The 24,739-nt window shown below is 39.7% G+C and overlaps 1 protein-coding gene across 3 annotated transcripts; it reads right to left on the bottom strand.

Annotated features, from left to right (window-relative positions):
• Nucleotides 1-298: 298 nt before the first annotated feature.
• On the bottom strand, nucleotides 299-24,127 carry tulp4a (TUB like protein 4a). Of its 3 annotated transcripts, none has more exons than XM_055021390.1 (14): nucleotides 23,887-24,127; nucleotides 20,234-21,218; nucleotides 13,763-13,891; nucleotides 13,218-13,379; nucleotides 12,303-12,483; nucleotides 11,090-11,197; nucleotides 10,788-10,957; nucleotides 8,883-9,107; nucleotides 8,511-8,745; nucleotides 7,951-8,095; nucleotides 7,225-7,396; nucleotides 7,019-7,112; nucleotides 3,641-6,936; nucleotides 299-2,954 (listed from the first exon to the last, which is right to left on the bottom strand). In XM_055021390.1, exons 2-14 carry the CDS (start codon nucleotides 20,483-20,485, stop codon nucleotides 2,838-2,840), a joined length of 5,286 nt encoding a protein of 1,761 aa, XP_054877365.1. In that variant the 5' UTR covers nucleotides 20,486-21,218; nucleotides 23,887-24,127; the 3' UTR covers nucleotides 299-2,837. The 3 variants fall into 3 exon arrangements, with proteins under 3 accessions (XP_054877365.1, XP_054877366.1, XP_054877364.1); XM_055021391.1 differs by having other exon boundaries at nucleotides 7,225-7,369; nucleotides 20,234-21,221; XM_055021389.1 differs by having other exon boundaries at nucleotides 20,234-21,221.
• Nucleotides 24,128-24,739: the final 612 nt, after the last annotated feature.

The raw sequence follows: 24,739 nt of genomic DNA on the forward strand, positions 1-24,739 counted from the left end.
TCATAATAATATATATCATTCACTGTGCTTCATTGTGTAAATGCAACACGAGATGGATTTTCCATAACTAATTTATCAGTTTAAACTATTTAATATGCTTCAGTTACAAAAAAATAGCAAACCTTTTCTGTGTAATTTAACAAAAAATATTGCAACACTGGACTACAAGGAGATACTACAACAATTGTTTTAAAATATATATATATATGTTTTAAAAAGCAACTGCTTTTAATATGTTTTTACCTCAGTCAGTCTGAACACTAAAATTAATCAAATTATTTTAAGAAACACAACTTGGTATTTTCTCAAACAATGACAGATTTTATTAAAAAGATGAGTGACATATACAGTTCTAAAATAATTTACATGGCATGCCTTACTATCCATCCACTATGAACGTTCAGTCACCATACTCAGTCTCATTTTTTTCCCAAGTGTTTTTGTCAGTTAAGTCTACACCTGCAAATACAAAGCACAGATCTTTTCTAAAGAAAAGTCAAATCCTACAATATCTACAACAGCTCGTCATCAGTTTAAAGTGAATCCCTAACCGAGTCCATAAGTAATGCTGAACATCAACTCAGTGAAGAATGTGTTTGAATGTGTAGAAGCCATGAACACATTTAAATATAATAGATTTAACACTGATGGGATTGGTAGACTGCACAGCTGAATACAAACACACCTCGACTTAACACTTACACTAGTCTACCAACTACATTAAACTGGGCACTTACTCATTCACATCTTTATTTTTTATCTTTTCATCCAAAGCAAACTTCAAATTAGGATGCCTGTTCTCATCACCAACCCCACAACCTGGGCTACAGTCATTACAGACTTAACACAAAAAAAGTTTGGGAAAACTCCACAATATACAGTATGTATGGATATTTTCCTCCTTTCAGGAAATAATCTCATAAATAAAAAAATGCACAAACCAGCAATCTCAGATATTGAACTAAAAGAATGGTATCAAAACATGGATGAAAGCAACAAAAAAAAAAAAAACACAATTTTCTCCTACAAAATATTGCACAGCTAACACAAAAAGGGTTTTGTCATGACATGCTTGTTTTTTTCCTTTATAATAGGGTTTAAAATATCTTCATTCAGTCCATTTTTCTACACCCGATGACCAACATGCATCTTTGAGTTCAGGAAAGATCACACTTATTAAAAGTAATAAAATTATCAATTCAATGGTCAAAATAGAATAGGTTCTCCCCCTTTGGACTGCATCTGTTGTAAAATTGTGAGTAGATATTTTGGCACAAATTAGAGTTTAGTCCTACAGCACCTTCACTGTTTTATTAGACCTAAACGCTTCTGGTGACTTTAGCTGATATTGTACTTAAACAGAAATTAATGCATATATGTCCTTTGCACTTTATCTCCATCCATGATCCTTGCTAACACTTAAACAGCTTTACCCGTCTCTCAGTTTGCACAGTCAGCTTATGAAGTGGAGCTTCAATCTTCAATGTAGTCTTATTAAACCGAGTGACGACGATGATTTAGCTTAACAGTAATTTTACGGTGTTACAGCTTCCCTCCACACCTGAAATTAAACACAGTGAAGCCGAGGTGTAAACTTGTCAAGAGTCGCCGAAGTCTCTTTATCACATTGACACCTCCAATTTATTTACATGCCTTCTGAGAAGAATATGAAATGGCATAGGTGAAATATACAAAAATATTTCCTGTACCATGCTAACATGTTTTAGTGTGGTCCTAAAGAGCAAGGACTGCCCCCAAATACGTACTCACTTCACAGAAGTGACAGCAGGTGACATTATCACTTCATGCCAGAGGTTAAGTTGTTCAATTGAGGCCATGGCGACGTCTTTTGCGCCACTGTCACCATATGTAGATATCCAATTACAGGATATGTCAGCCAAAGCTATTCTGTAAACCGCTCCCACCTGAATACTCCGAGTGTACAGCAATATTTAAATTCAGCCTCCCCAAATAAAGTCGGTAAGAAAAACTGGGATGAAAAAGTATGAGGGTTGTACATCTTCAACAATAACAATATTTTCTTAAAAAATCCATGTTTGGAAAGATAAACAACATGTACATATAAATTAAGTGTAGCAGGGTGACAGGTTTCATCCTTCAAACAGATTTGATAAAGACCGATATTTCCTTCCAGAAACAGTGAAAAGTCGTAACTTTTAGTAGTGCTCCTAAATGATGCATATATCAGCCTTAAATCCAGCTGAAACTGACTGAGATAGAAACAACAGGAATGGTATAGAACAAAAACCTCCACTAAGTAACCTCATTTAATAAACTATAAGCAAAAGCAGTTTAATAAAGTTGTAACTGTTTTACTAAAGTTTTGTACAGCAATGGATTTCAGTGCCCAGTAGTACCTGTGTGCTCTGGAAAAAGTAATTTAACCTCCAGAGTGTGGTTTTCAAGTATGACTGCTGCTTTTTTTTTTTTTTTTTTTTTAACTGCACCTTGACAATCTGTCTCTCTAAGAAAACCTCTTCTACCCAAAGCAGCATTTATTTGCATGATGATAACCCAAGCTCAGCTCTTTGGCCCTACGTGCTTGGAGGGTGCCACCGAATTCAGAACGGAGCAGATCTAATGGCATTAAAAAAAAAAAACGCAGTCAATGCTTATTGCACCATGTCTAGTGGCAGCATTGCGTAGTGCAGTGTGATTGCGTTTCCACCCATTGACCACAGTCAATTTCAGTCTTTTTCTCCAAAATCCGCTGAGTTTATTAGAGTGTATGAATCTCCAAAGCAAACAACTGTGCTCCTTCAGCAGGCTGCATTTAAAATCATGGGATGATTTGGGGTGTGTTGGGAGGGGACGTCTCATTTGAGGCGTTGGGTGACGTTGGCCAAAGCCACTGCGAAAGCCTGGACTGCAGAGAAGGGGTACTGGAAGTCCAGGATGTAGGCATTACCATCGATCCTACCAAACTGCATCACCTAGGACGTTAAAACACACATTGAGATTTGCACAGACACAAGGAAATAGGAATGCAACATCCTCCAAAGATGTTGGATTAACATAAACAGTGGAGTTAATTATATATTGCACATCTAAATTCCACCAAATTTCCAAAAAATGTTTCAGGGACGAGTTCAGAAAAAAAACGTAACTACAAAAAAATGGATGGTACAAAAAAAACTAATAGCCCAAGAATGGGTTCAGATTGTAGTAGATATTTACAAAATGGAAGACCTGATCGTCACAGTCAATTTAAAGAGACCTATTCTCCAAACACTGGGATAAATGGAAAAAATTTGCTGGAAATAATTGAGAATGCTTGTAAAAATGAATAGCAATAAAACATATAGAAAGGGTGTCACTTCATTCTCGTTTGCAATTTAATACCAATAAAAAAATGACTCAATGTATAGAAATATTAATTTATAGTTTCTAGTGTGCTTCATTTATGACAAAAAAAGATCATTTATGACATTTACAAACAAAAAAGATTGGCTGTGGAATCTATAGAAACTTTCTTTCCTACTGAAGCCATATTTATAACACTGCATTTCTTTAATTTACCATAAGAAATGTAAATGTTGCCATCTGAAAAAAACAAAAAGATCTGCGCCGAGAGAACATATCATCTGAGGTTCTGAAATGAAAACTTAACCCAACTCACCTGCCGGCCCTCCAGTTCGATTTGAAAGTTCTTGGCCGACTCTTGCGTGACTCGGCCTCCAAAGTCCAGCTGGTAGACCTGTGTGGCTTCATTCCACAGAGGCTGCTTGTTGGCCATCACATACACAAACCCTTGGCTGCCCAGTCCTCTGTCTTCCTTCTCATTGGCTTTCCGGCACTTTATTTCATCGAGCTCGTTAGCAGCCCTCAGGTTCCTTTTACTCTTCCAGCCCTTTTTCCCACTCTGGCACTGATTGAGGAGCTCGTCACCGCTGATGAAAAGCTCCGGCTCGCTTTCTGAACTGTCCTGGAACTCACTGTTGGCTGTGGCCTTACTCAGCTTCTTCGCCTTCATTTGCTGCTCTTTCTGCCCCTTCGGCTTCTTCTTGTCTCTTCCTCCCAGTCGGGGGCTGGAGATCAGTGAGTTGAAATCCCCCAGAGCCCTGCCCTCTTTCTTTGACTTGCTGCCTTCGGCTAACTGAGACACGTTAGCCTCTTCGGCCCGGCCGTCCATCCGCTTGCGGTTCTTCTTGCTGAACTTCTCGGACCGCTGTGGTACGGGGCTCTCAGTCAAAGACAACACCTCCTGGTAAGCATCCCCTGGCTCTGCCATTGTCTCCTGTAACGCCCCGTGGCTCTGTGGGTCTGCTAGTGGTGTTGGAGGCTGTGGAGGAGGTGGAGGAGGAGGTGGAGGAGGAGGTGAGAGAACATTTTTGTCTGCTGATACGTGGGAGGCTTTGGGTGGAAGTGGCACTGCAGGACTGGGCATAGGCGGACAAGGGTTGTATGTTCCCCACGGTGTGTGAAGGGCAATGGGAGGGATGGGGATTCCAGCACAGGAACTTCCTCCGGGATATAAGGGAGGAAGCGGACAGCAGGCGAGGTTCGCTATGTTTGGAGAGTAACCCGGCGACAAGACGAGGGTCGTGTCCTGCTGTGAGAGGGCCACAGGTGCCACAACTTCCTTAGGGGATGCGCAGGGGCGCGGCGACACTGGGATGGGTTGGAGCTGAGCTCCGGCATAGGCTGCTGTTGGGGGGTACTGCAGAGAGATTTGGTAGCCTGTAGCTGAAGCTGCTGCTGCTGCAGCCTGGAATGATGCAGCACCAGGGCTGGTGGGAGACTTTGGAGAAAGAACAAAAGGCAGTCTGGTAACATCCAAGTGCTGAGTCGGGCTGAGAATGAGGGGTGGAGGTTTGTGCGCTCCAGGGGGGGCATTTGGTGTCCTCTCTTGAGGTATCCACACCTCCTCTGTGCCAGTCGGGTCCCACTGGTAGGGAGGTGGGCGTTTGATGACAAGCCCTGATGCATCATTTGCTCCAATTACCAAATGCCTCAGCGACTGGTTGAGTGTTTCATCCTCAGTAAACGCTGAGTTAACATACTCAGCCCGGTCTCTGTTCCCTCCCGCTGCACTCCCAGACCCCTCCAGTGAACTCATCAGGCTGTATGAGGACTGGGAGGCCAGAGCGGCAGTGCTACTGGAGTGAACTATCACTGTGCTGTGTGGAGCGCCATTCCCTGGAGGGAAATCTTGCCTGATAATCGTTCCCCCTGCTATCCCATTAGCGCTCCCTGGAGCACTACCGCCAACACTTGATCCACTGCTGCACTGGCTGCATGTGTATAAGGCTGTTGGCACCCTCTGCTGGAAGGAGGTTGCTAGTGGACTGTTTTTAGCTTTAGGAGGAAGCGGCCTTGGCAGTTCTAGCATCTGGGAGACTTTAAGAGCGGCCTCTCGGCTATTCCTCCTGAGGGTGGCGTGGATCAAGCTGCTGTCGAGTCGCTGGTTCGGATTCCTCCCAGCAGCTCCGCTCTGATTGGCCGAATCGGGGTACGGTGGTGGGTCTCCGCTTGGTATGGAATAGCGGGGTGCGGTGAGTCTGTTAAGCGTAGCAGAGGTGTAGGGCAGCTGGATTTTCTTGTCAGCTGCAGACGAGGATGAAGAGGAAGTGACCCTGAGCGTGGCAGAGTTGCCAGGTCCCTGGAGTGTGTAGACATTCTGGTTGCAGACAACGCGTGTTCGAGGGCGACACACCTCTTCCACATTCCCGCTGCTGTCAAACGTCGTTATCCTCTCGTAGCCTAGAGGTGTGGGGTATTGTAGCTGCTGCTGACCTGGCGCATAAAGTTTGAAGTCACTCTTTTTCATGCAGAGCTCGCTAGGGGGAGGAGTTCCACTAGCGCCTCCTTCAGTTCCAGACGAGGAGTTGGAAGCTGCGTTGGAAGGTGATGGTGAAGCAGCAGCTGCAGCAGCTGCAGCAGCGGCAGCAACTGCCACGGCCACGGTCCCGGGGTAAGGAGGCGGCGGATTCATTTTGCTGAGCTCCAAAGGAGCGCTGAACACAACTGTATCAGCGTCAGCTAGCTGTGGCGTTGACCGAGTGGTTTTGATCTTCAGCAGGTGTTCGTGCTCCCCGCCCGCCGATCTGTCAACAACTAATTCTGCTGGCTGGTGGGGGATTTGTATCTGTAGGGCCCCCGGCTGCAGCTGGTGAAGGGCCGTTCCCGAAGGTTGCCCCGGTGACAGGGATGGAGCAGGGATCTGGATCTGAAGCTGCTGCTGAAGATGGTGCTGTTGAGACTGCAGCTGGTGATGCATCTGCTGCTGTTGCTGCAACTGCATTTGTTGATGCTGCTGCATCTGTATGTGTTGCTGAAGCTGCTGCTGCAGCTGCTGTTGAATGTGCTGCTGCTGCTGCTGCTGTAGGTGATGCTGCTGAAGTATTTGTTGTTGCTGCTGCTGCTGTTGGTGGTGCTGAATTTGTTGATGTTGTAGAAGCTGCTGCTGCTGACTCTGTTGTTGTTGTTGTTGTTGTGATGGATGATGGGACGGCGGTGGTCCAACCATTAGCCGACCCACATCCAGCCCCCCAAAAATGACCTGACCGGGATTGGAATACCTGGTGGGCACGGTGTACTGGGTCGTCAAGATGGCATCCTGGCTTTGGTCCGAACCGCTGGCCGATGCTCCAGTAGGAGCTGCTGTCGTATTACTGAGGACATCAAGCTGAACGTTCTGATTGGCTAGCAGAGACTGGACCAGGCCAATGCTTTGGGCGGGGGACATGGCCTGGGCAGGGCTGTGGATGGGGGCGATGGGGATGTTTACAGTACATGGGGGGTTGTCGTCAGTGCTTCCAGCAGGGCCCGAGACAGGAAGGTCGTCCTCGTCCTCACTGAAGACATTGGGGCTGAAAACAGGCAGGTTGATGTATTCCATGGAGATTTTGCGCACCTCAGGCAGATAGATGGTCATTTGTCTGGGCTGCAGATGGAGGCTGGTCTTATAGATGACTAAGAAAAAAAGAAAAGAGTGAAATGAGAAAAGAAAGAATGCTGATAATACCAATTCATTGAGAGGCTGTGGATGACTTACCTGCACCGAGATTGGTAGGTAAAAATGCAGCCAGTCCCACTATCTTAAACTTTGTTCCCCAAATATTGGATGTGACCTGAGCGAGGTAATTTTGCTGCAAAATATAAAAAAATTAATAAATTCTAAAAAGAAACCATATATGGTGACATAAACCAAAACAAGCTCACTTAATGAGCCCTGCAACATTTACATAATCTTCTAGTTACCTGATTGATGTCATCCAGAGGGAATTCTCTCCGTGAGAGACTCGGTGAACCAATCGAGGGTTTTCTTATGGGTAAACGCGGCGACCTAGAGATTTCTTGCGTTGCTCGGGACAGCTTGGGTGATTTTCTAGGGTCAATATTTATCCTGTTGGTAAAGGGACAAACTAAGTCTCTACAGAGAAGGTAGCAAATAAAAAAAAGAGGGTTTAGGCATGCAAGAAAAACAAAAAACAGAGACATTCCACTAAATATTTTCATCATGTAATTAATAATATCACTTGAGCATTTACACATTTATTACATTATAATCATAAACTTATAGTCATGTATTTTACCGGGATTTTAAAACCTTATCCCGGCGTCAAAAACCAAAATGATCAAGGAGTTGGACAAAAACTCAAGTTGTGTAGTGAAAAACTAAAAAGATTTGACTAAAAATTGTGTGCACAGCTCTCTTTTTCCAGAAATTCAAATTATCTTTCAGAAAACAGAATAAGAAATAAGTAAATAAAAAAATAAGTAAGGACATTTTTTTGTTGTTTTTTCCTACTTAAGATTTACTAAATATTAAAAACAATCTTTCCACTCTACTGCAGACTTTTAGAGGCTGTATAAAACAACTCTGACAAAAAGTGAGAAAAAGAATCCAACCACTTCTTCAGAGGTTTTGATTTGATGGATATTATTTTTGCTAATTCATTCACGTGAAGTCTCTTACTGAGTTACCTGGGAAGTTTAGGAGATTTGCTTCCTCTTGATATCTTTGGAGATTTCTTGCCAACCCAGTCATCATTGAGCTCAATGTCACTGGAGTCTGAGCAGTTACAGCTGTCTATCATGGCTGATATCAGACTGTTGCTGTATATCTCATCTGATGAAACAAAACATCAGAAGTCACGGTTTACTAAATGTGCAGCTCCCCCAACACAAATAAGAAATCAAATCAATGAGTCTGTTTTTGACTCATTGATTGCTTCTGGCAGTAAAGAGACAAACATAAAATTGTTGTTGGTTAAAAAGTCATGCAGAGTTAGTTTTTTTTCCCCCAGCCATAAAAAGCCACAGAAATCTTTAAAATTTAAAGAAGAAAACATTTACTAATTTTATTCTTATTTACTTCAATGTTTCTCCATTTTTAAAAATGTTTTTATAAATTTGAGTCCAGTCTCAATAAATCACTTTGTAAATTAGTAAAACTTCTGGAGGATGCTGGAAATCTTTCTGTTCTTTAAGTATTTCCTACGAGTTCTTTAAAGTTACTGACCCAAGAAGAAACGAAGGCCCACCTGTTTTACCATCTGTTTTGGGGTCCATAATGACAAACTCAGGGCGCAGCTTACTTATCCGTCGACCCTTCAGGATGGGCACCAGACCACCCAAGTACTCCAGGTACAGAGTGTAGCATGGCCCTCCCACCTCCGGGTTATCCTCTGTGCGCTTCATGGTGCAGTGCAGTCGCTCGTTCCCGGATGTCGGGTAGCTCACAAAATCCCGCATGTTGTTGGGATCTGGGATGGGTGGCTGGAAACATGAAGTTTGTGCAACAATTGTTACGACACTTGGTTTTGTTTAGTTCTTCTATATTAGACTGTTAGTTACATTTAGTTGCAGCCTTTCAATATTCTTCCATTGAGCTAATTGGATCTGCCTTGTGTTACCTTGATGGTAGGGGCGAAAGCAGCAGTGACGTAGGTACAGAGCCGGGAAGGCATGGTGAGTTTGGCGACATCTTTCTCCTCCTTTACGGATGTGGCGATGGCCTGCTGGCAGAGAAGCTGTAGCGCCGCAACCCGGTGATCCACTCGAACTGCGTAGAGCGCCGGGCCTGACGCCAAGAACAGACGCGAGTCTCTGTGACCCCAGCAAAGCGTAGTGATGGGGCGCTGCAGTGTGAAGGAGAAGAAGGGGACAAAGTTCAGTGTCCTTCCAGCTAACTCTGTTTATTGGTGTAGGTGCAGCTCAGAGTCATTTGAACGAAACATGGCAATAATTAATTTTACCCATTTCAAATTGATAATGGTTTGGGTCAAAGAACTGAGTCAGCAGTTTCAGATTGATGGTTTCTAGAAATAAAAGCATTAAACCACCCAATACTGTATTCTTGTTGCGAACATGTAGAGAAAGTAAAGACATTTTCTTCTTAACAAAAACATCAGAAATACAAAAAAGTAAAAATGAAAGTCTGACTGCTTTCCACTTACTGCCAAAGAAGTAACTTTTTAGGTACTTGTTATTAGACATTCATGTCAAGCTCTAAACTAAATTCAGAATCATAGTATTTTAATATCTGGGTTTTACAATATGGAAAATGTCACAATATGGAGTCTCAGAATAATTTCAAGTGGCTTTACTGGCAGCCAAAATTGTGTTTGATAGAATGAGTTAGCATCAGTAATATTAGATAGATTTTCTTAGAATTTTACTTCGCTGCCAACTAACTCAGCGTTACCTCGACACAGACAAAAAAAATACACTGAATTCCATAGGATGCTGTTGTCTCTCTCTGTTTCATATAGGAAGCTAAAAACAGTGATAGTGGTAAGCCAGTTGTTGATTTGTAAATGAAAATATACTATCGCAACACTCTGTGTGTAAATATAGGTGCCAAAAAATACAAAGTGAAGTCAGAGTAAGAGGTGTGGTCAGAGGTTTGTATCTTGTTATTAATCTCGGCATTCCAAGGCAAAAACCAGCCAATTGGAATATTTATACAAATACTGTTACTATAATGACATGTGAGGTAAGAAGGTGGCTGCACCAAGTAGTTTTTCATGCCAAGTGAAAAAGAGGTCTTATTTATCTGTTGCACTTCAGATGTTCAATGTAGTAAAGGTTTTAATCAAAATACTATAAAATAGGATTTTAAATAAAATAGATATTTATGAAAATCCACAAATTCAATCATGTAAATTTATGTAAATACAATGGAGGTATTCTTTTTGTGCATCTTTCCAGTGCTTAGTCACAGATGACTGCATTATGTCAACCTGCAAACCCCAGGGCAACTGTGAATTTATGACACTGAAGAACCAAAGATGTTTCTGGAGCAATCTGGCCCATGTTATTAATGTAATCAATCTAGAGCACAGGTGTCAAACTTCAGTCCTTGAGGACCACTGCCCTGCAACTTTTTCTATTGCACCACACCTGAATAGAATAATTAGGTCATTAATGTATTTCATTCCAGTGTTTTGTACCGGTGGCACATCTAAAAACTGCAGGACAGTGGCTCTTGGGTACTGGTGTTTGACACCCCTGATTTAGAGGAAGCTTAGATTCTAATATGCAGCTCTCAGGGACACCTTTCCTGACATTCGCTTAACAGAAAGAAATGGCTTGTGTCCACTCAGGGGCTTGGTACACCATTTTATGGTCCTGGTGAGGTATGAATCAGTTGCACGGACCGCTTTTACAATAGAAACAGACTAATGCTATAGCGCTCAGTGGAAACATGACAAAAGACCACCAAGTTAAAAACTGCTTCTGACCAGAAAGATGAAAGAAAATAAGATTGAAGACATCTCAACTCAGCTTCCATGTATGTCTCAGCTCCAAGTTCTCACCTGTGCTGGTGTGTCTAGTGTGTAGATGTGATCTCCTCTAACATTGTAGAACTTGACAATGGCGTTCTTGATGGGTGGAGAACATGGAGCGTCGGGGGAGAGGAGGACTGTTCTCTCCATCCCTGCCACTGCCAAAAGGTCGCCCTGAGAGCACCACTGGACTACAACATCTGTAGCACCGGGGAAACAAAAATCAGCATTCATTCTTTTAACATGAACTTAAATTATTTAAGCGTTGAAGTGTGTGACAAGAGGTAGTAACATAGGAAAGTAGTAATCTAACTCCTGGGAGACCCACACACCTTTCAAACCGGTTCGGATCAGTGTGGGTGAGAGGTCATCATAACTATTCATCAGGCTGATGTCTCCAGAGGTGAAGCTGACTGTCAGCAGTGGTTTCTGGCTGTGCACTGAGAGAACATAAAGGACAACAATGGTCTGTCAGGCAAGAGGTGAGACATTTTTTAAAGCATGCTTATGGTGCCTAACGCTGTCAGAACTGCTGATGTTATGGAGAAAAAAGACAAAAATCACTCAACTAGACAGAAAATGCACCTTTCAATTAAGTTTAGCTTAGTATTAATGACTTATTGAAATACTATATGACAAAGACATTTGCAAAGAAAAGATTGATGAGGAAGTGTGTCTTGGTCCGGTTGTCAACTTGAGAGATAATTTCTGTGTGAGCCAATCAATTTCTACTGAACGTTATAATTAGTGAGTTAGAGCACAGCCAGCCTTTTTGATGAGGTAAGCACTTTTCAGCTTAAGCACTTGGCCTGTGGTGAAGGGAGGAGAAGAACAAATAGCAAAGTGGGAGGAAGACAGGCCATGAACAAAACAACATTGGCAACTGGGAGTAATTAGGGTGAAGATAAAAGGAGACAAACAGGAAAACGCACACCAATTAAAATAAACTTACTTTTTGCTATCATACTTCATGAAAGCTTATGAAAAGTGTTTCTTCCTATTTTTATCTGAAAGTGAATATTTGTCTTATTTCTCCTACTTCAGTAAACGGCATAAGCTAAAAAGAAAATGCTAAAATCTGACTGCTGGTTTTAACCCAGTTAAAACAATGAGACATAGGGAATTCTGGTGTCCTGTTTATAGGAGGTGCCTTTAGAATTATACATTAAATATGGCTGCCAAATAAAATATTTAATTGCATGAGTGTCCTTAGTTATCCCACAATATAGCACAGGTTTTTCTTAATATTTCTAATGCACCTTAACAGAATATTTTCAAAAGCTTTACAGTATCATTTCTCATATCTTTGTTAATTCAGCATTTTTCATCTTTTTCATTTGTTCAAAGAAATGAACTGTTGTTTCCGAAGTTAAAAATGTCATGTAAAATTATGCTTTCCTGGATTTTTCTTTGTCTACAACAGTAAAATAATTCCAGGGTGCATCCTGTTCCTCTCCCTCAAACAAGTTAGGGTTGAAGATGAGCAGCTTCACAACAATAATGGTTCAGTTTTCTGTCCAGTTTTAAAAAGTTTGAGAAGAATACCTTTGGGTGGAGTGTAATCATCAGAGTCTGTGTCACTCTCACTACTGTCCTCCACCAGGAAGCTGGGGTAGTTCCATGACATGCTAACAATGCCATCAGACTCATGGAGCAGAATATGGGCCAACATACGCCCGTGGCAGTCCATGACTATGACCTGTCCATCTGCTGTGCCGAACAAAACCTAAGGAGGGAAAACAAAGACCTTTAAGAAAATTAAAGAAAAAAGGAAGGAGTGGAGGAGGGAGAGGGGTTGGACTCATAGAGATAAATGAAACTTGAAAGAAACCAAGAAAAATTTTATATGCTGCACAGAAACAAAGTTATAGGACAAACACAAATTTGTTAAAGACAGCCAACACAAACATGTTTAAAAATAACTAAATTTGCTGCCATTTAAAAATATTTTCTCATCTGTCTGGATACCAAAAGCAAAAACGCAGTATGGCAAATAAAAGTACAAATTTCAACATCTGTCCACTAGGATGGCATAGTGCAGAGATGAAATATTAAATTCTATAAGTTTCAATCTGATTTTCTTGTGTAGCAGCTAAACAACCCGCTATACTTTAAGCTATATTTGGTTTGCATACAATCAGGAATCAACTGGATTGTCTAAATCTGTTCATATTTACTGTGCCTTTATAAAAATAAATCTCAATTTCAACCCGTTATGATCATCTTGATGACCTCCAGGACTTGATTGAAAAGACACAAGTGGAACAACTGGAAGTGTTTTTTCCAGTTACAAATAACAATAAGAACCAAATATGACCATAATAGTGTGATGTTCTAGGAAAAAAACAATAACAATGAAATATAATTGTAATAGTGTGATGTTCTGGTGCTACTTTGATCCTGTACCACTTGCTATATTCAGGAAATGTAGTTAATTTATCTATTCGGTGTATGAATTACCTGCTGGTCATCAGGAGTCCAGATTCCACAGGTAATCTGACTTTCCAAGTTTATCTCAGAAGACCAGTGTCTCTGTCCGCTGACAGAGCCCACCAGGACAAAGCCGTCACGGTATGAGATGAGAGCCTGCGTTCCGTCATGCGACCAGGTGAAGTCACTCACCTACAGGGATCATTATGTAATAATATAAATTGTAAAATGTTGCTAAGAGTTCTAATGAAGGAAAAGCAAAAAAATGAACAATAAACTGAGTTTGTAGAAACTTTCTCTGTTACAGTCGTTTTGTTAGAAAGCAATGCCAGTTTCTGTGTTTAACATGTTATCCAAATATTCATCTTTTGATATTTTTTTTGGTCTAATATCAGACCTATTTGGAGTGCTCAATCCAAGTTCATTTCAAAGATTGTCTTGCAATTTTAGCAACTGCAACTTATTTTTAGCCTTTTTACACATTTTTTCTACAGACGCATGCAGAGGGAACTTCAGAAACCTTCTCATCTCCTGTTAATTTATCTGTTTCTCAACACATTGGTCACAATTCTAACCTGAGCTCCACGGTCGTTGACGAGCTCCACAGACCAGCGACCCTCGTACTGAATCCATACAAAAATTCCTCCGTCTGTGTCACATGTGGCCAGTTTCTGGAAAGGCTCATTCCACCGCACCAATACCACCTATAAAACAAAGAAAAACAGCTCAAGTTAAAACAGACAACAACGTTATCTTGATATGGAAATGATTTTTCTTTGTGGCTGAGCTTTGTGTAGATAAATAAGCAACAAAGCTGCGATGATCAAAACACTGACAGATAATAAATTTGCTCCAAATAAGAATCAGTTGAAGCCTAAAAAAGCTCAAAAGGAATATTGATTTTCACAATATTTTATGATCTAAATTTAGCTTCATGTTAGATGGAAATAGAAAAAGTAGGTTAACCTCATTTGGAGAAAGTCACTGAGGAGGTGCTAATATCCTACATATTACAGACAACACGACTTCATACATTCAGTCCATATTCTGCTAAGAAATAAAGAAATGCTGTAACATATAAAGCCTGGCATCAGCAATTCAAACATGAACAGGTTTGTGTTTTCCCTCTGAGTGATTACACATGGAAGGCATTAAACACAGCACAGATCAAACCGTTAATGACCAGCTTCTCTGACATTGTTATCATTCCGACGACATTGCTCTATGCTCTCCCAGTCATTCTCTGGTCTCGTGCACAGTGACTCAGCCGATTCCCAAGGGAGTAATCCAAAGAAAAGAGCAGCTCTGCTTTCACCGACCAGAGCACGTGGGCTTTACACGCTCAAATACACAAGACCAAGGTCTTAGTTCGGCTTAGGCACTCAGATAAGTGTGACTCCGACAGATCAGTCAATGAAAGTTGGAAAAAAATTAAAAAATCAATACAGCGTCTATCCTTAAACTGGGAATCAACATGCCAAAAAGAGTAACTAAGAAAATAAACAAGAATATCCCTTTGGGAAACCAAAGAATATTTTATTATTTTCTGTGATAAGCATCTAATGAAAATGCTCATGAAAATTGGCTTTTTACTTATTTTGAACAAATGATGATAAAAAAGCAAAGTTATACATTTATGAATACCATGAATGGTTTATCGAAATAATTGATATTGTGATTTAAAAGTTATAACGAAACACATTTAGGCTATAATGAAACACTGAGTTTTGTGAATTTCTCTGGTAAAAACAAATAATAGTTAAAAAAATAAATAAGTAAAAAATCAATCAAGTGCTATTTTACATTTTTGGGCACGATGAACATGATGGTACTGGGAAGCTATAGTGTAGGTTCTGGATTAATTACGCCTTTACATTAATACTAATCAATCAAGTCATAGAATTACCAAGGAAGTACACATTTTAGTTGGCATTGTACAAGTTGAGATTAAATCTTCATATTACACATATATCAAAGACTGAATGTTCTATTATTTTTCTCATAGTCATGACTATTAAAAGAGAGAGAGGGAAAAAAATGTAATAAATAAATCAACCCAATTTTCACACATGCCCATTTCGTACATCACGTGTACTTGCAATGCCACAGAGGCGACAATAAACTGTGAATGGATGTAAATTTAGCTCGGAGTGGAGATTAGTGTAAGATGGTGAGGGGATCCCACCTGAGCACCTCGCTGTGATGCAACGATCAGGGAGATCAGATGTCACATGGAGACAGGCATGAGAAAGCACTTGATTCTCTCCAAAGAGATGGAGAGAATACAGTCACGTGCAAACATTCAACCTCCTACAGATACACGACAAAGACTTGTTAAGCAGGATTGTATATTTTATAGTAGAACAGAGAGGAATTGTTTTCAACAGGCGATGTAACACAGCATCCAGCAAAGTGAGCACCAGCATTAAGAAACTAAAAACAATTGGCGTTCTTAAACAGTTGCTAACATCTCCTCAGATCATTTTCACTGTGATCCTACTGTTTAAGTTACAAAAATAAAAAGATGAATTCAACTGTTTCTTTTTATTCTCTGACTTCAAAATTCAGTTTTATCAAATAATAACATTCCCAATGAAACCAAATACAGTTCTAAGAAATGAATAGAACTATTGCCTGCACACCCATAAGAGTTGCTGATACAGGATTTCACTTTTAAGTCACAGTTAAATGTGAATGTCCACTTTCCCTCCACAGCCTTCAGCCCTTCCAACCTTACTTTGACAGGATATTAAGTCAGACATAAAATTCACTTCAAGAAAAGCTATGCACTATGCTGATTCAAAGGCAAGAAAGTCTGAATTTTGAGCAAAGCTGCGTGGAATGATCTGCAATGCCACAGAACAGTAACAGTACAGTACTTTCAGGGAGGGGAGATACAAGCTGAAATGTTTGAGTCTATCTTGTATGTAATAAAAACCTGATTTAATAGCGAGTTGTATAGATGTTTCTGTGAGTATATATTAGCAGTGTGGAGGCCACACCATTTCTGTTGGTAACTCTGGAGGAAGAGCAGAGAATCTGGGGTTGCAGCTGAGCCCTAGGAGTTATGCAACATGTTCTCTCCCAGGATGGATTACCACTGCACAGCCATCTGAACTAAGCACATTTGGTGAGACCATTTTAATGCAGTTAAGGGGTCAAGTAGGATTCAAGTCTGAACAAGACGTAAACATTATTTTATGCCCTGAGGTCACATGTCTCTGTTGGATTATCTTAGGGACCTAAGATACTTATCTCTCTTTGTCAGAGAGAAAACTCTGGATCGGACCTCCAGAGACTCCTGCCTCTGGGTAAGAAGCCACCAAGAAGTCTCCTCTGAATGGTTTCATAATGGCTTCTTAATCTTAGAACATCTGAGAGTTTCTTGTTTACCATTCTCTGCATTCTAACTTTAGTTAAATAATGGAAAAGGTACACAATATACAGATATAGAGCATTCAGACTCCTGAAAACAGAAATAAAATCTTGAAAAATCAATCCTTTAACACACATCAGACAACTTCTGAAAAAGGTTGGTGTTTTGCAATTATTCTTCATCTAACATTTTTTACCAAGCAGACAATGAAGAGATTACTGATTTTTAACAAAATGGAGGAAAACCAACATAAATACCTTTCCAAATCTCTGGAAGAATGATAGTCTTTCACAAAACAAATGCAGTTAGTTGTCTGACTGAAACTTTCCCCTCATCTACTGGCTTTAAATTAAACTAAAGGTTTCTATATGAATGACACTTGGAACACCAGCCACACATCACACTCACTCTTTAACTCGGCCCTGTGACAGCCTCAACATGGATCCTGCACTGTTAAAATGTTTAATCCGTTTTCCTAAAATAATAAAAAATTATTTGAGAGCTTGAAACTGACTTTCTTTCATGCCATGTCATGTTAGAAGCAAACTTTTTCTTAAAAACTGCAGATTAACGGTGGTGAGAACAGCACAAGGCATTGTGGGATGCCCCCTCCCGGACCTGGACTCTATTTACACGGGCCGGGTCAAGAAGAGAGCTGGATCCATAGCCATGGATTCCAACCACCCGGGCCACAGACTGTTTGTGCCGCTGCCATCAGGCAAGCGGTACAGGAATATACGGACTACAACAAACAGACTGAGAAACAGTTTCTTCCCCACAGCCGTCAGAGCCATTACTCCCTTCCGCCCCCTCCCACACATATCATAACCTCACATACACCCCCCTCCAACCCCCACACAGCCATATTGTTCTGCACTTGCACTGTCACATCATCTGCACTTTACCATAATTGGACCTGCTGCTTCTTCTTGGTGTGGTTGAGTGCCTTTAGTTAATTTTAGTTGTATATATTATTATTATTATTGTGTGTTTGTTTATTTAATATTGTATATTTTGACTTTGCAATAGAAATTTGAATTTGCAATAGAAATTTTGTTGAATCCTGTTCAATGACAATAAATGCTATTCTATTCTATTCTATTCTATTAACTGGGTTAAATGAGCAAACGGTTTAGTAGTGCATTTCTGTGTGATATTTCTTTAAAAACGTGACTTGAGCTAATTTAGGACACAAGTCATAGTCAATGATGAAGCTGACACCAAAAGGATAAGACTCAGAGAAAGAGGGTAAAAAAGATAAATACATTTCTTGGTGAAGCTCTTTTTAAAAACTGCAAAGAAGTTTGATCTTAAAATGCCTTGTGACACAATATTGGAAATTTTTTTTATGCCAGGACCCTTAGAATAAAATCCTTTGTTTTGTTGCATTTCCTTCATTTATTTCACTTTAAATAAAAACAGGAAAAAAAAATCACACTCTTGAGCAAAGACATCTGTCAAATATGTGACAGATTTCATTAGACTGTTTGACAGGATTTTATGTTTCTAAAAGCATTTATAGCTTTATGGAAGGGAGGTTATTTATGGCTTTTGTCTCAATGTTTCTGGGATGAGAAAAGATGAATAACAAGCATTTTTCTCTGAGTCAATCTAAAAATTCTAACCTATTTATTTCAGTGGAGTTTATTGTCAGGTATATGAAGTAAAATGCAGACAAACAATTAAAAGTCAGTTGCAATTAAACATCTCTTTTAACAAATATTATGATTGTTTTTTGCACTATTGTATACATATTGGTCAAATTTAGCATAAATAAATAATAATAATAATAATTTTTTTTTAAAATCACTTAAATTTGCTCTGCTACGCACAAATTACAGAAAAACAACAGAAGGGACATTTCAGCCAAACTGAATAGGTGTTTGGACCGAGTTCAAGTGGGCAGAGTTAAATGACATTTTCGCTCTGGTTCAGTCCCTCCGTGTTGGGATCCATCCACTCTCCCCTCAGCCGCCTTATGGAATGCTGACACAGCACCATGCTCCATCTGACCAGCAGCTCCACCCACAGAACGCGAAGCTGCAACCTGTGTGCGGTTTCATCGGTGCCAGCTCCGTTATATGCTGACGGCAACAATCAGTTCCCCCCCCACACACAGCAGCTATTTGCCTCAGGATTTAGTCATTTCATGTTTCTGATGAAGTGCCGCGGCCTCATTGCACTGATAGTGGGAAGCTTTTCGAGCGCTTAACCACGCTGAGACTCGAGAGCAACAACAGACTGGAGCGCTGCAATGTTGTGACTGGGAGTAGCAGGGAGATCTGATGTAAGACTGTCAAAGCATGAGTCAGGGAGAAGTCTTGCCTCTAACCACAACCCCCAATAAAATTTCTATTAAATGATTCCACTCCCACAGACTCCTACTGATTGTGCCTTTATAAAACCTAGTGCTCCAATTAAACTAAACAAAGATAGATACTTCTGTGTTGGAAAAGAGAATGACATCATCCACCTTAGAAGGAAAGAAATCAACAGGACACTTCATCTTTTGTTTTTAAAGATCTATAAAGTTTAAATCAAAGTTCTAAATATATTCTTTATGCTCTTCCATTTGTCAAATGGAAGAAGTGTACATTTTGTGTTCTAGCGATGAATTCTCACCCCGACTTCAGAGAAAAACTCAATGCAACACACAGAAAGTCCATCTAACTTTGAAAACCAGAGAGACCTTGGCAGACACCAAGAAGGCTGAACAGCTTACAGATTTTTTTTTTCCTATTTTATCCTTTTGTGCTTTAAACCTCCATCTGTCATGAAACATGTTGGATTAGAAAATGTTTACAGGCAGTAGAGAAAATCTCAACCCTACATAGGCTCGATTTACTAAGTGGAAAATACAGAGAGCAACTGATGTGACAATAAGCAGTGATAGTCGTGCTAAAAGTTCTAACTACTAACATTAAACGTAACTTAAGATGACAACTCAGTAATGATATAATATGTAATGGAATCCACATGTATAATATCATCTCTCAAGTTGACTTGATCAAGTAACGACATAAAAAAAGCAACACAAAAAGGAGCAAAAGGTTATTACATTACACTTTGCATGTCTGTGTACCAAGATTTGTAACTCTTCTTAATAATAAGCAGGATAATAAAGTTAAAAGGAGAAACTTTGTGTTCCTTTGCCGTAAAAGCTTTTTGTAATCCAGACAAATTATTATGAACAGAAGATTTACCCAAAAATTAAACACTAAACTATGTTAAATAGCGTTATAGTTCTTAAACCAAAGTAAGACTTGGTTTAACTAAAACTGCTTAATAGCAGGCCAGAGCTTTACAAAAAAATAAACTTATTTTAATTTTATATTTTAATACTTATTTCATAATTTTACACATTTTATTCTCCAGAAAAGCTGATTTTTATCTTTGGAAGGTTGGAAGAAGACACCATGTCAGAAAAATGAACCATGTTTTGCACATAATTTTCATTTTTCCACACATGCAGACTTGGTAAAGCAAAAATATATATTTCTGAAAACTTCAATAGCTGCAGTTCCAGTTTAATTGTAACTCATACTACTAAATAAGATATTATACCAAAAATTGCTCAGCTAGGCTGTGATTTTAACATAGATAAATCAGATAGACATTAAATAAGCAGTTTAAAATTTAAAAAAGAAAAAAATCATTACTCCCCAATTACCTCACTGTTGTGTCCTCTGAGGTTGAAGTTCACTCTCTGCGGCGTGGCCCGGTCCCGTCTACAGTGGCTGGACGTGAACGTGACCCCGACGACCCCCCGGCTGTTCCCGGTAGCGAGCCAGCCCTCCTCGTAGTACCGCTTCCTGCACACCGGCTTCTCCTTCTCACTCTTGGGCACTCTGCCCTTCCAGGACAGACACAGGATGTTGGAGTCGCTACAGAGCACCGGGCCATGCTCCACGGAAGCAAACATCCCTGCAGCTCTCAGAACCCCCTCAATAAAAAACGACTACACAGAGAGATGGGAGAGGTTCTTCGTCCGGGTTTGGGTGCTGTTATGACTCCCTCTCTTCCTGTGAGGTCAATGGTTTTGTATAGGATCTGTGTGAGCAACAACGGTGCATAGTACTTATGCTTTCCTTTGGCTATCTGCAACAGTGAGTAAAAGTGATCAATCAAAACTTCCCCAAAATAAAGAAATAGGATCAGAAAACTGTGGACGTCAGAATTGCTGAATTAATTATGTCATTTAGCCAACTGGGTTGCAAAAAAAAAATTTAAAATAAAAAGGCACTCAAGTCATTGTGATGTTTTTGAACAGCGTGGCTGATGCAGTTTCGTGGACAAGGCAACAAAAGCCAGCAATGTGAAAAAAGAAATACTCAGACATTTAATGTAGCAAAAACCACGCCACTCATGTCAGCAGCAGAGCAAAAAGAGACATCAAAAACAAGCTGCATCTTCTACGCCCAAAAACAAGCATGTTCAACCAGGCAGTGCTTCCAGTTGGTCCGAGTGACGTTTTTCTTCAAATGGGTCTGGTTTCGACGTTCATGGTCCTCCTCGTTTGTTCCTGACTGCGCGTGTGAGAGGAGAAGGGACTCCTCTCTATCAGCTGTCAGCCCACAGGGGAGCAGCTTCTCCTGGGAACCTCATCATGTCAGCCTGTCTGCTTCTTCAAGCTGCCTCGGGGACTCTAGAGAGGGCTGCTAGGTGACACAGAGCAACAAATGTTATCACGCAGAAATGATCTGATGAAACAAAAACAAAACCAACCCACGAAAAAGACAGTAAAATCCTTCACCTGCCACCCATAGCCACTGACTGAAATATTAATGTGCCCACCGAAAATAGTTCAAGGTCCCTGCTGCTCAGCGGAAGCATGTTTAATTAGAGACTTATCTATTTTAGAAAAACAATTCGTCATTTAAGCTTCTGTTTTATTTCAATATAATGTTATAATAAGGTTTCCTCTTGCAGGAAGACTCTTAATAGAAGTAGTCAATTTTATTTAAGGGCCATTTTATTGTAGGAGCCCTCTAGCATCCTCAAGTCTTCTGGTAGCAGGTTTAAAAACTAAACTAAAACATACAGAAAGGCCTCCATTTTCTATTCTTGTCCACCCTAAAAACTATGCGCTAGTATGAACATTTGGGCTAAAGTTATGGTAAAAAAAAACAATATTTTGTATATTTTCCTACATGTCACGACCTACATTGCTTCTCTGCTTCAGTTTAACACTCCCACAATCTTACAATGCATCACTTTCACTTGACCAAACAAATACCACCCTGACCTCCTCCTGAAACACAAACAAAAACAAGATAGAAAATAAACATAGGTTGTTCATATCAACCTGGTTTTACTTATTGGACAGATACGTTAAAAAATTACTAACATCGACTAATACCGACCTGGATGCCATTACAACTGAAAATCTCTAAACACAGTGTTTAGAGGTTAACTGAAGAAAAATCTTTTAAATTTAGCATCTTTTTTAGATTTAAAATAACACAACGCATTTGACTTTTATATTTTCTTTTATTTGATATTTAGGTTTAATTTAATCCATCCATCTGTTGTCTATACCCACAACAACTTGCAGGATTACGGTAGGAATGGTGCATTTTTCCAGCAGCCATTGGTTGAGACGCAGGGTCCACCCTGGACAGGTTGCCAGACATTAAACCATAATTTAGATCTTTTTCTTTGTATTTAAGAAATGTATCCTTTTTCACTTGTTTTTACATTGCTTATTATATTAAACTGACAAATATTTACAATATATCCTAATTATGCACTAATTAATAGGCTGATATTACCTCGATCAAACGAGATCTACACATCAAAAGTAAGAATAAAAAGTAGAGAATATGCTCTCTTTTGTGTTGTGAGTTCTTTAGAGAAAAGAAAAACATTCAGTCAAAATCAATGGAAGATTGTTGCTTTTTTTCATGACTAGAAAGTGTGTTGAACAGTCATTTTAACTTCTTTTGCCACATTATTTAACAGTGTCCCCTCTTTGGTTGGTTTTGAGAAGAATCCGGTGTGGAAAAGCACTGATCGGGTTCTTTTTCTGGCTGCTACCAATCTTTCTTTGAGATAAATCCAGTAATTGATGTTGCAATTGCTGAGTTTTCTTTTCTTCTGAAGCCTACACCACAAATTTTTTTTTTTAAATTTGTGCAACAGATTGATTTCTTTTTCTTATTATTATGGAATTACAAGATCATAATAATTTATGTATCAAGCGCTTTTTGCTGATGCTTTGTACGCCAAAATTTTAGGAGTCGTCAGCTTGATGCAATCGATGAATTAGAAAGCATGCCTTTGACATGCTGATTGCACAAATAAGAAGCCAATCTATGGAAAACGGGTCTACATCTGATAATTGAGCTGTTTCTTAATTATCTTTGATTTTGTCTCATTTTATTTCACAATTTTTACTTTCAATCTTCATCAGATTTTTCTGTATTGTGTCTACTGATCAGAGGAAAAACAGTCTTGATTTCTTTTAGACTGATTGGTGTGACTAAAGGAGGAGAGCGTCGTTTTAAATATTCTAAAACAGCTTGAGTTGCATGAAGTTGCAAAAAGGATTCAACACAAATAAGGCTTGATTGGCGTTTAAACTTGCATAAAAGCAGTCTGTGTAAAAAACAGGTACAAAAAACTGGGTTTCAACATTTCAAGACTTTTTTCCCCGCTCAATGACAATAAAACGACACCCGCCTAGTTGATTGAAATCGAAATGTATGTAAAATCAATTTGATACATGAGAGTCCAGTTATCACAACAGTTTTACATTAACAAATTACAGAGTAATAGTATTAATAGATGCTGGTCAAACTGTTTCTTGCGCAATAGAAAAAGAAACAATGACACGCAATAATACATGTAATTAAACTTTTTTTTTTGTTGTTAGTTTATTAGAGGACTCAAAAACAGCCTTTATCTGCCTGCTAACAGCTGCTAGCCAACAGTTGGATGTTGGGGTCGAGCCAGTGGAGCTGCTGGCTCCAAAAAACAAAACATCTCAGCAGATCACCTAGAATACAGCTACCACAGTAAGGAGTGTCGGAGCGTAACAAAAGAAAACAACCAGTGAACGCTGGGCTGGCTAGCCGAACAGCTAGCCGGACCCGAACCCGAAGCCCCATCTTCAGCCGAAACATTAACCGTCCAGCCTCCGTTGGCACTGTCGCTAACACGGCTACGGCTAACAGAACCGTTTCCTCTAGAGTTTATTCAATATTTAAAGACAGCTTCGGAATACAACGACAGCTAATTGGTGTAGTGAACAAAGAGTGAGAATAAACCCAGCCCCGCTGTGAACAAAGCCACAGAAGCACCAGTGGGCAGAGGGGAGCTTACCTTGGCTCGATGTGTTGCTGTTGCTGCCGCTGCTGCCGATTCCTCCGCCTGCAGCCTCAGAGCTACTGTACACTGGCAGGGCCCCGACAGCTGAGACACGTGACGGACACGTGACCCAAGCCGACTGAATTATTTATACCAACAACTGTAGCGGTTTAACTTTGATCTTTCTCCACGTGTGGATAAAAATACAAGCTCTTTATTGTCAGAGGAGACACGCTTCATTTGTTGTCACTGCTTCGCTGACTATTGCAGAAACAGCGACCGTTGGAAAACAGGCAATGAACTGGAGGAAGAGGGTCAAACTAAATAAAACTGATACAAATAATTTGCATTGTTTACTCATTATTATTACCAGCTCATGCTACGACTATTATTTGAATGATCATAAATACAAACAGCTCAATTGACGTGTAGTTTCCTTCAATAAAGATCTTACACATTTGGGGGGAAAATGAATAATTAATATTTACATATACGTTGTAAATTAACCACATCTGTAAATAAAATAAACTGTGATTGTGGACGTTTCTAATAGCAAGCAAGAAAGCGTATTATTGAGTAGTTGAAGTTAATTATTATTTTCTATTTGTTATTATTTAGCTAAGCAGATATTATTCTCTGTGTGTGTCTTCATTTTAGTTCTTAATTATTCATATTTTCATTATTAATTGTAACAAGTATTACATTATTTGTTTTATTTTGTCCACTTTATACCCTGTTTATTAATTATATTTGAGTAAACATCTCATCTACGTTACTTTATTATTTAGTTTATATTGTTGGTACATTTTTTTTTGCAGATATAAGTTTTAATTTATTTCATTATCAGATACCAACCATTGACTTCAGC

This window comes from Poeciliopsis prolifica, unplaced genomic scaffold, assembly GCF_027474105.1.
Source record: "Poeciliopsis prolifica strain line A6 unplaced genomic scaffold, Auburn_PproV2 SCAFFOLD076, whole genome shotgun sequence".
Lineage (NCBI taxonomy): Eukaryota > Metazoa > Chordata > Actinopteri > Cyprinodontiformes > Poeciliidae > Poeciliopsis > Poeciliopsis prolifica.

Coding starts and splice junctions, on each gene's coding strand:
- tulp4a (XM_055021390.1), bottom strand. CDS start 20,485: ATGTTTGCTTCCGTGGAGCATGGCCCGGTGCTCTGTAGCGACTCCAAC. Junction 12,484..13,217: donor GGACTCCTGATGACCAGCAG/GTAATTCATACA, acceptor TTCCCTCCTTAG/GTTTTGTTCGGCACAGCAGA. Junction 7,113..7,224: donor CTCTGGATGACATCAATCAG/GTAACTAGAAGA, acceptor TATATTTTGCAG/CAAAATTACCTCGCTCAGGT.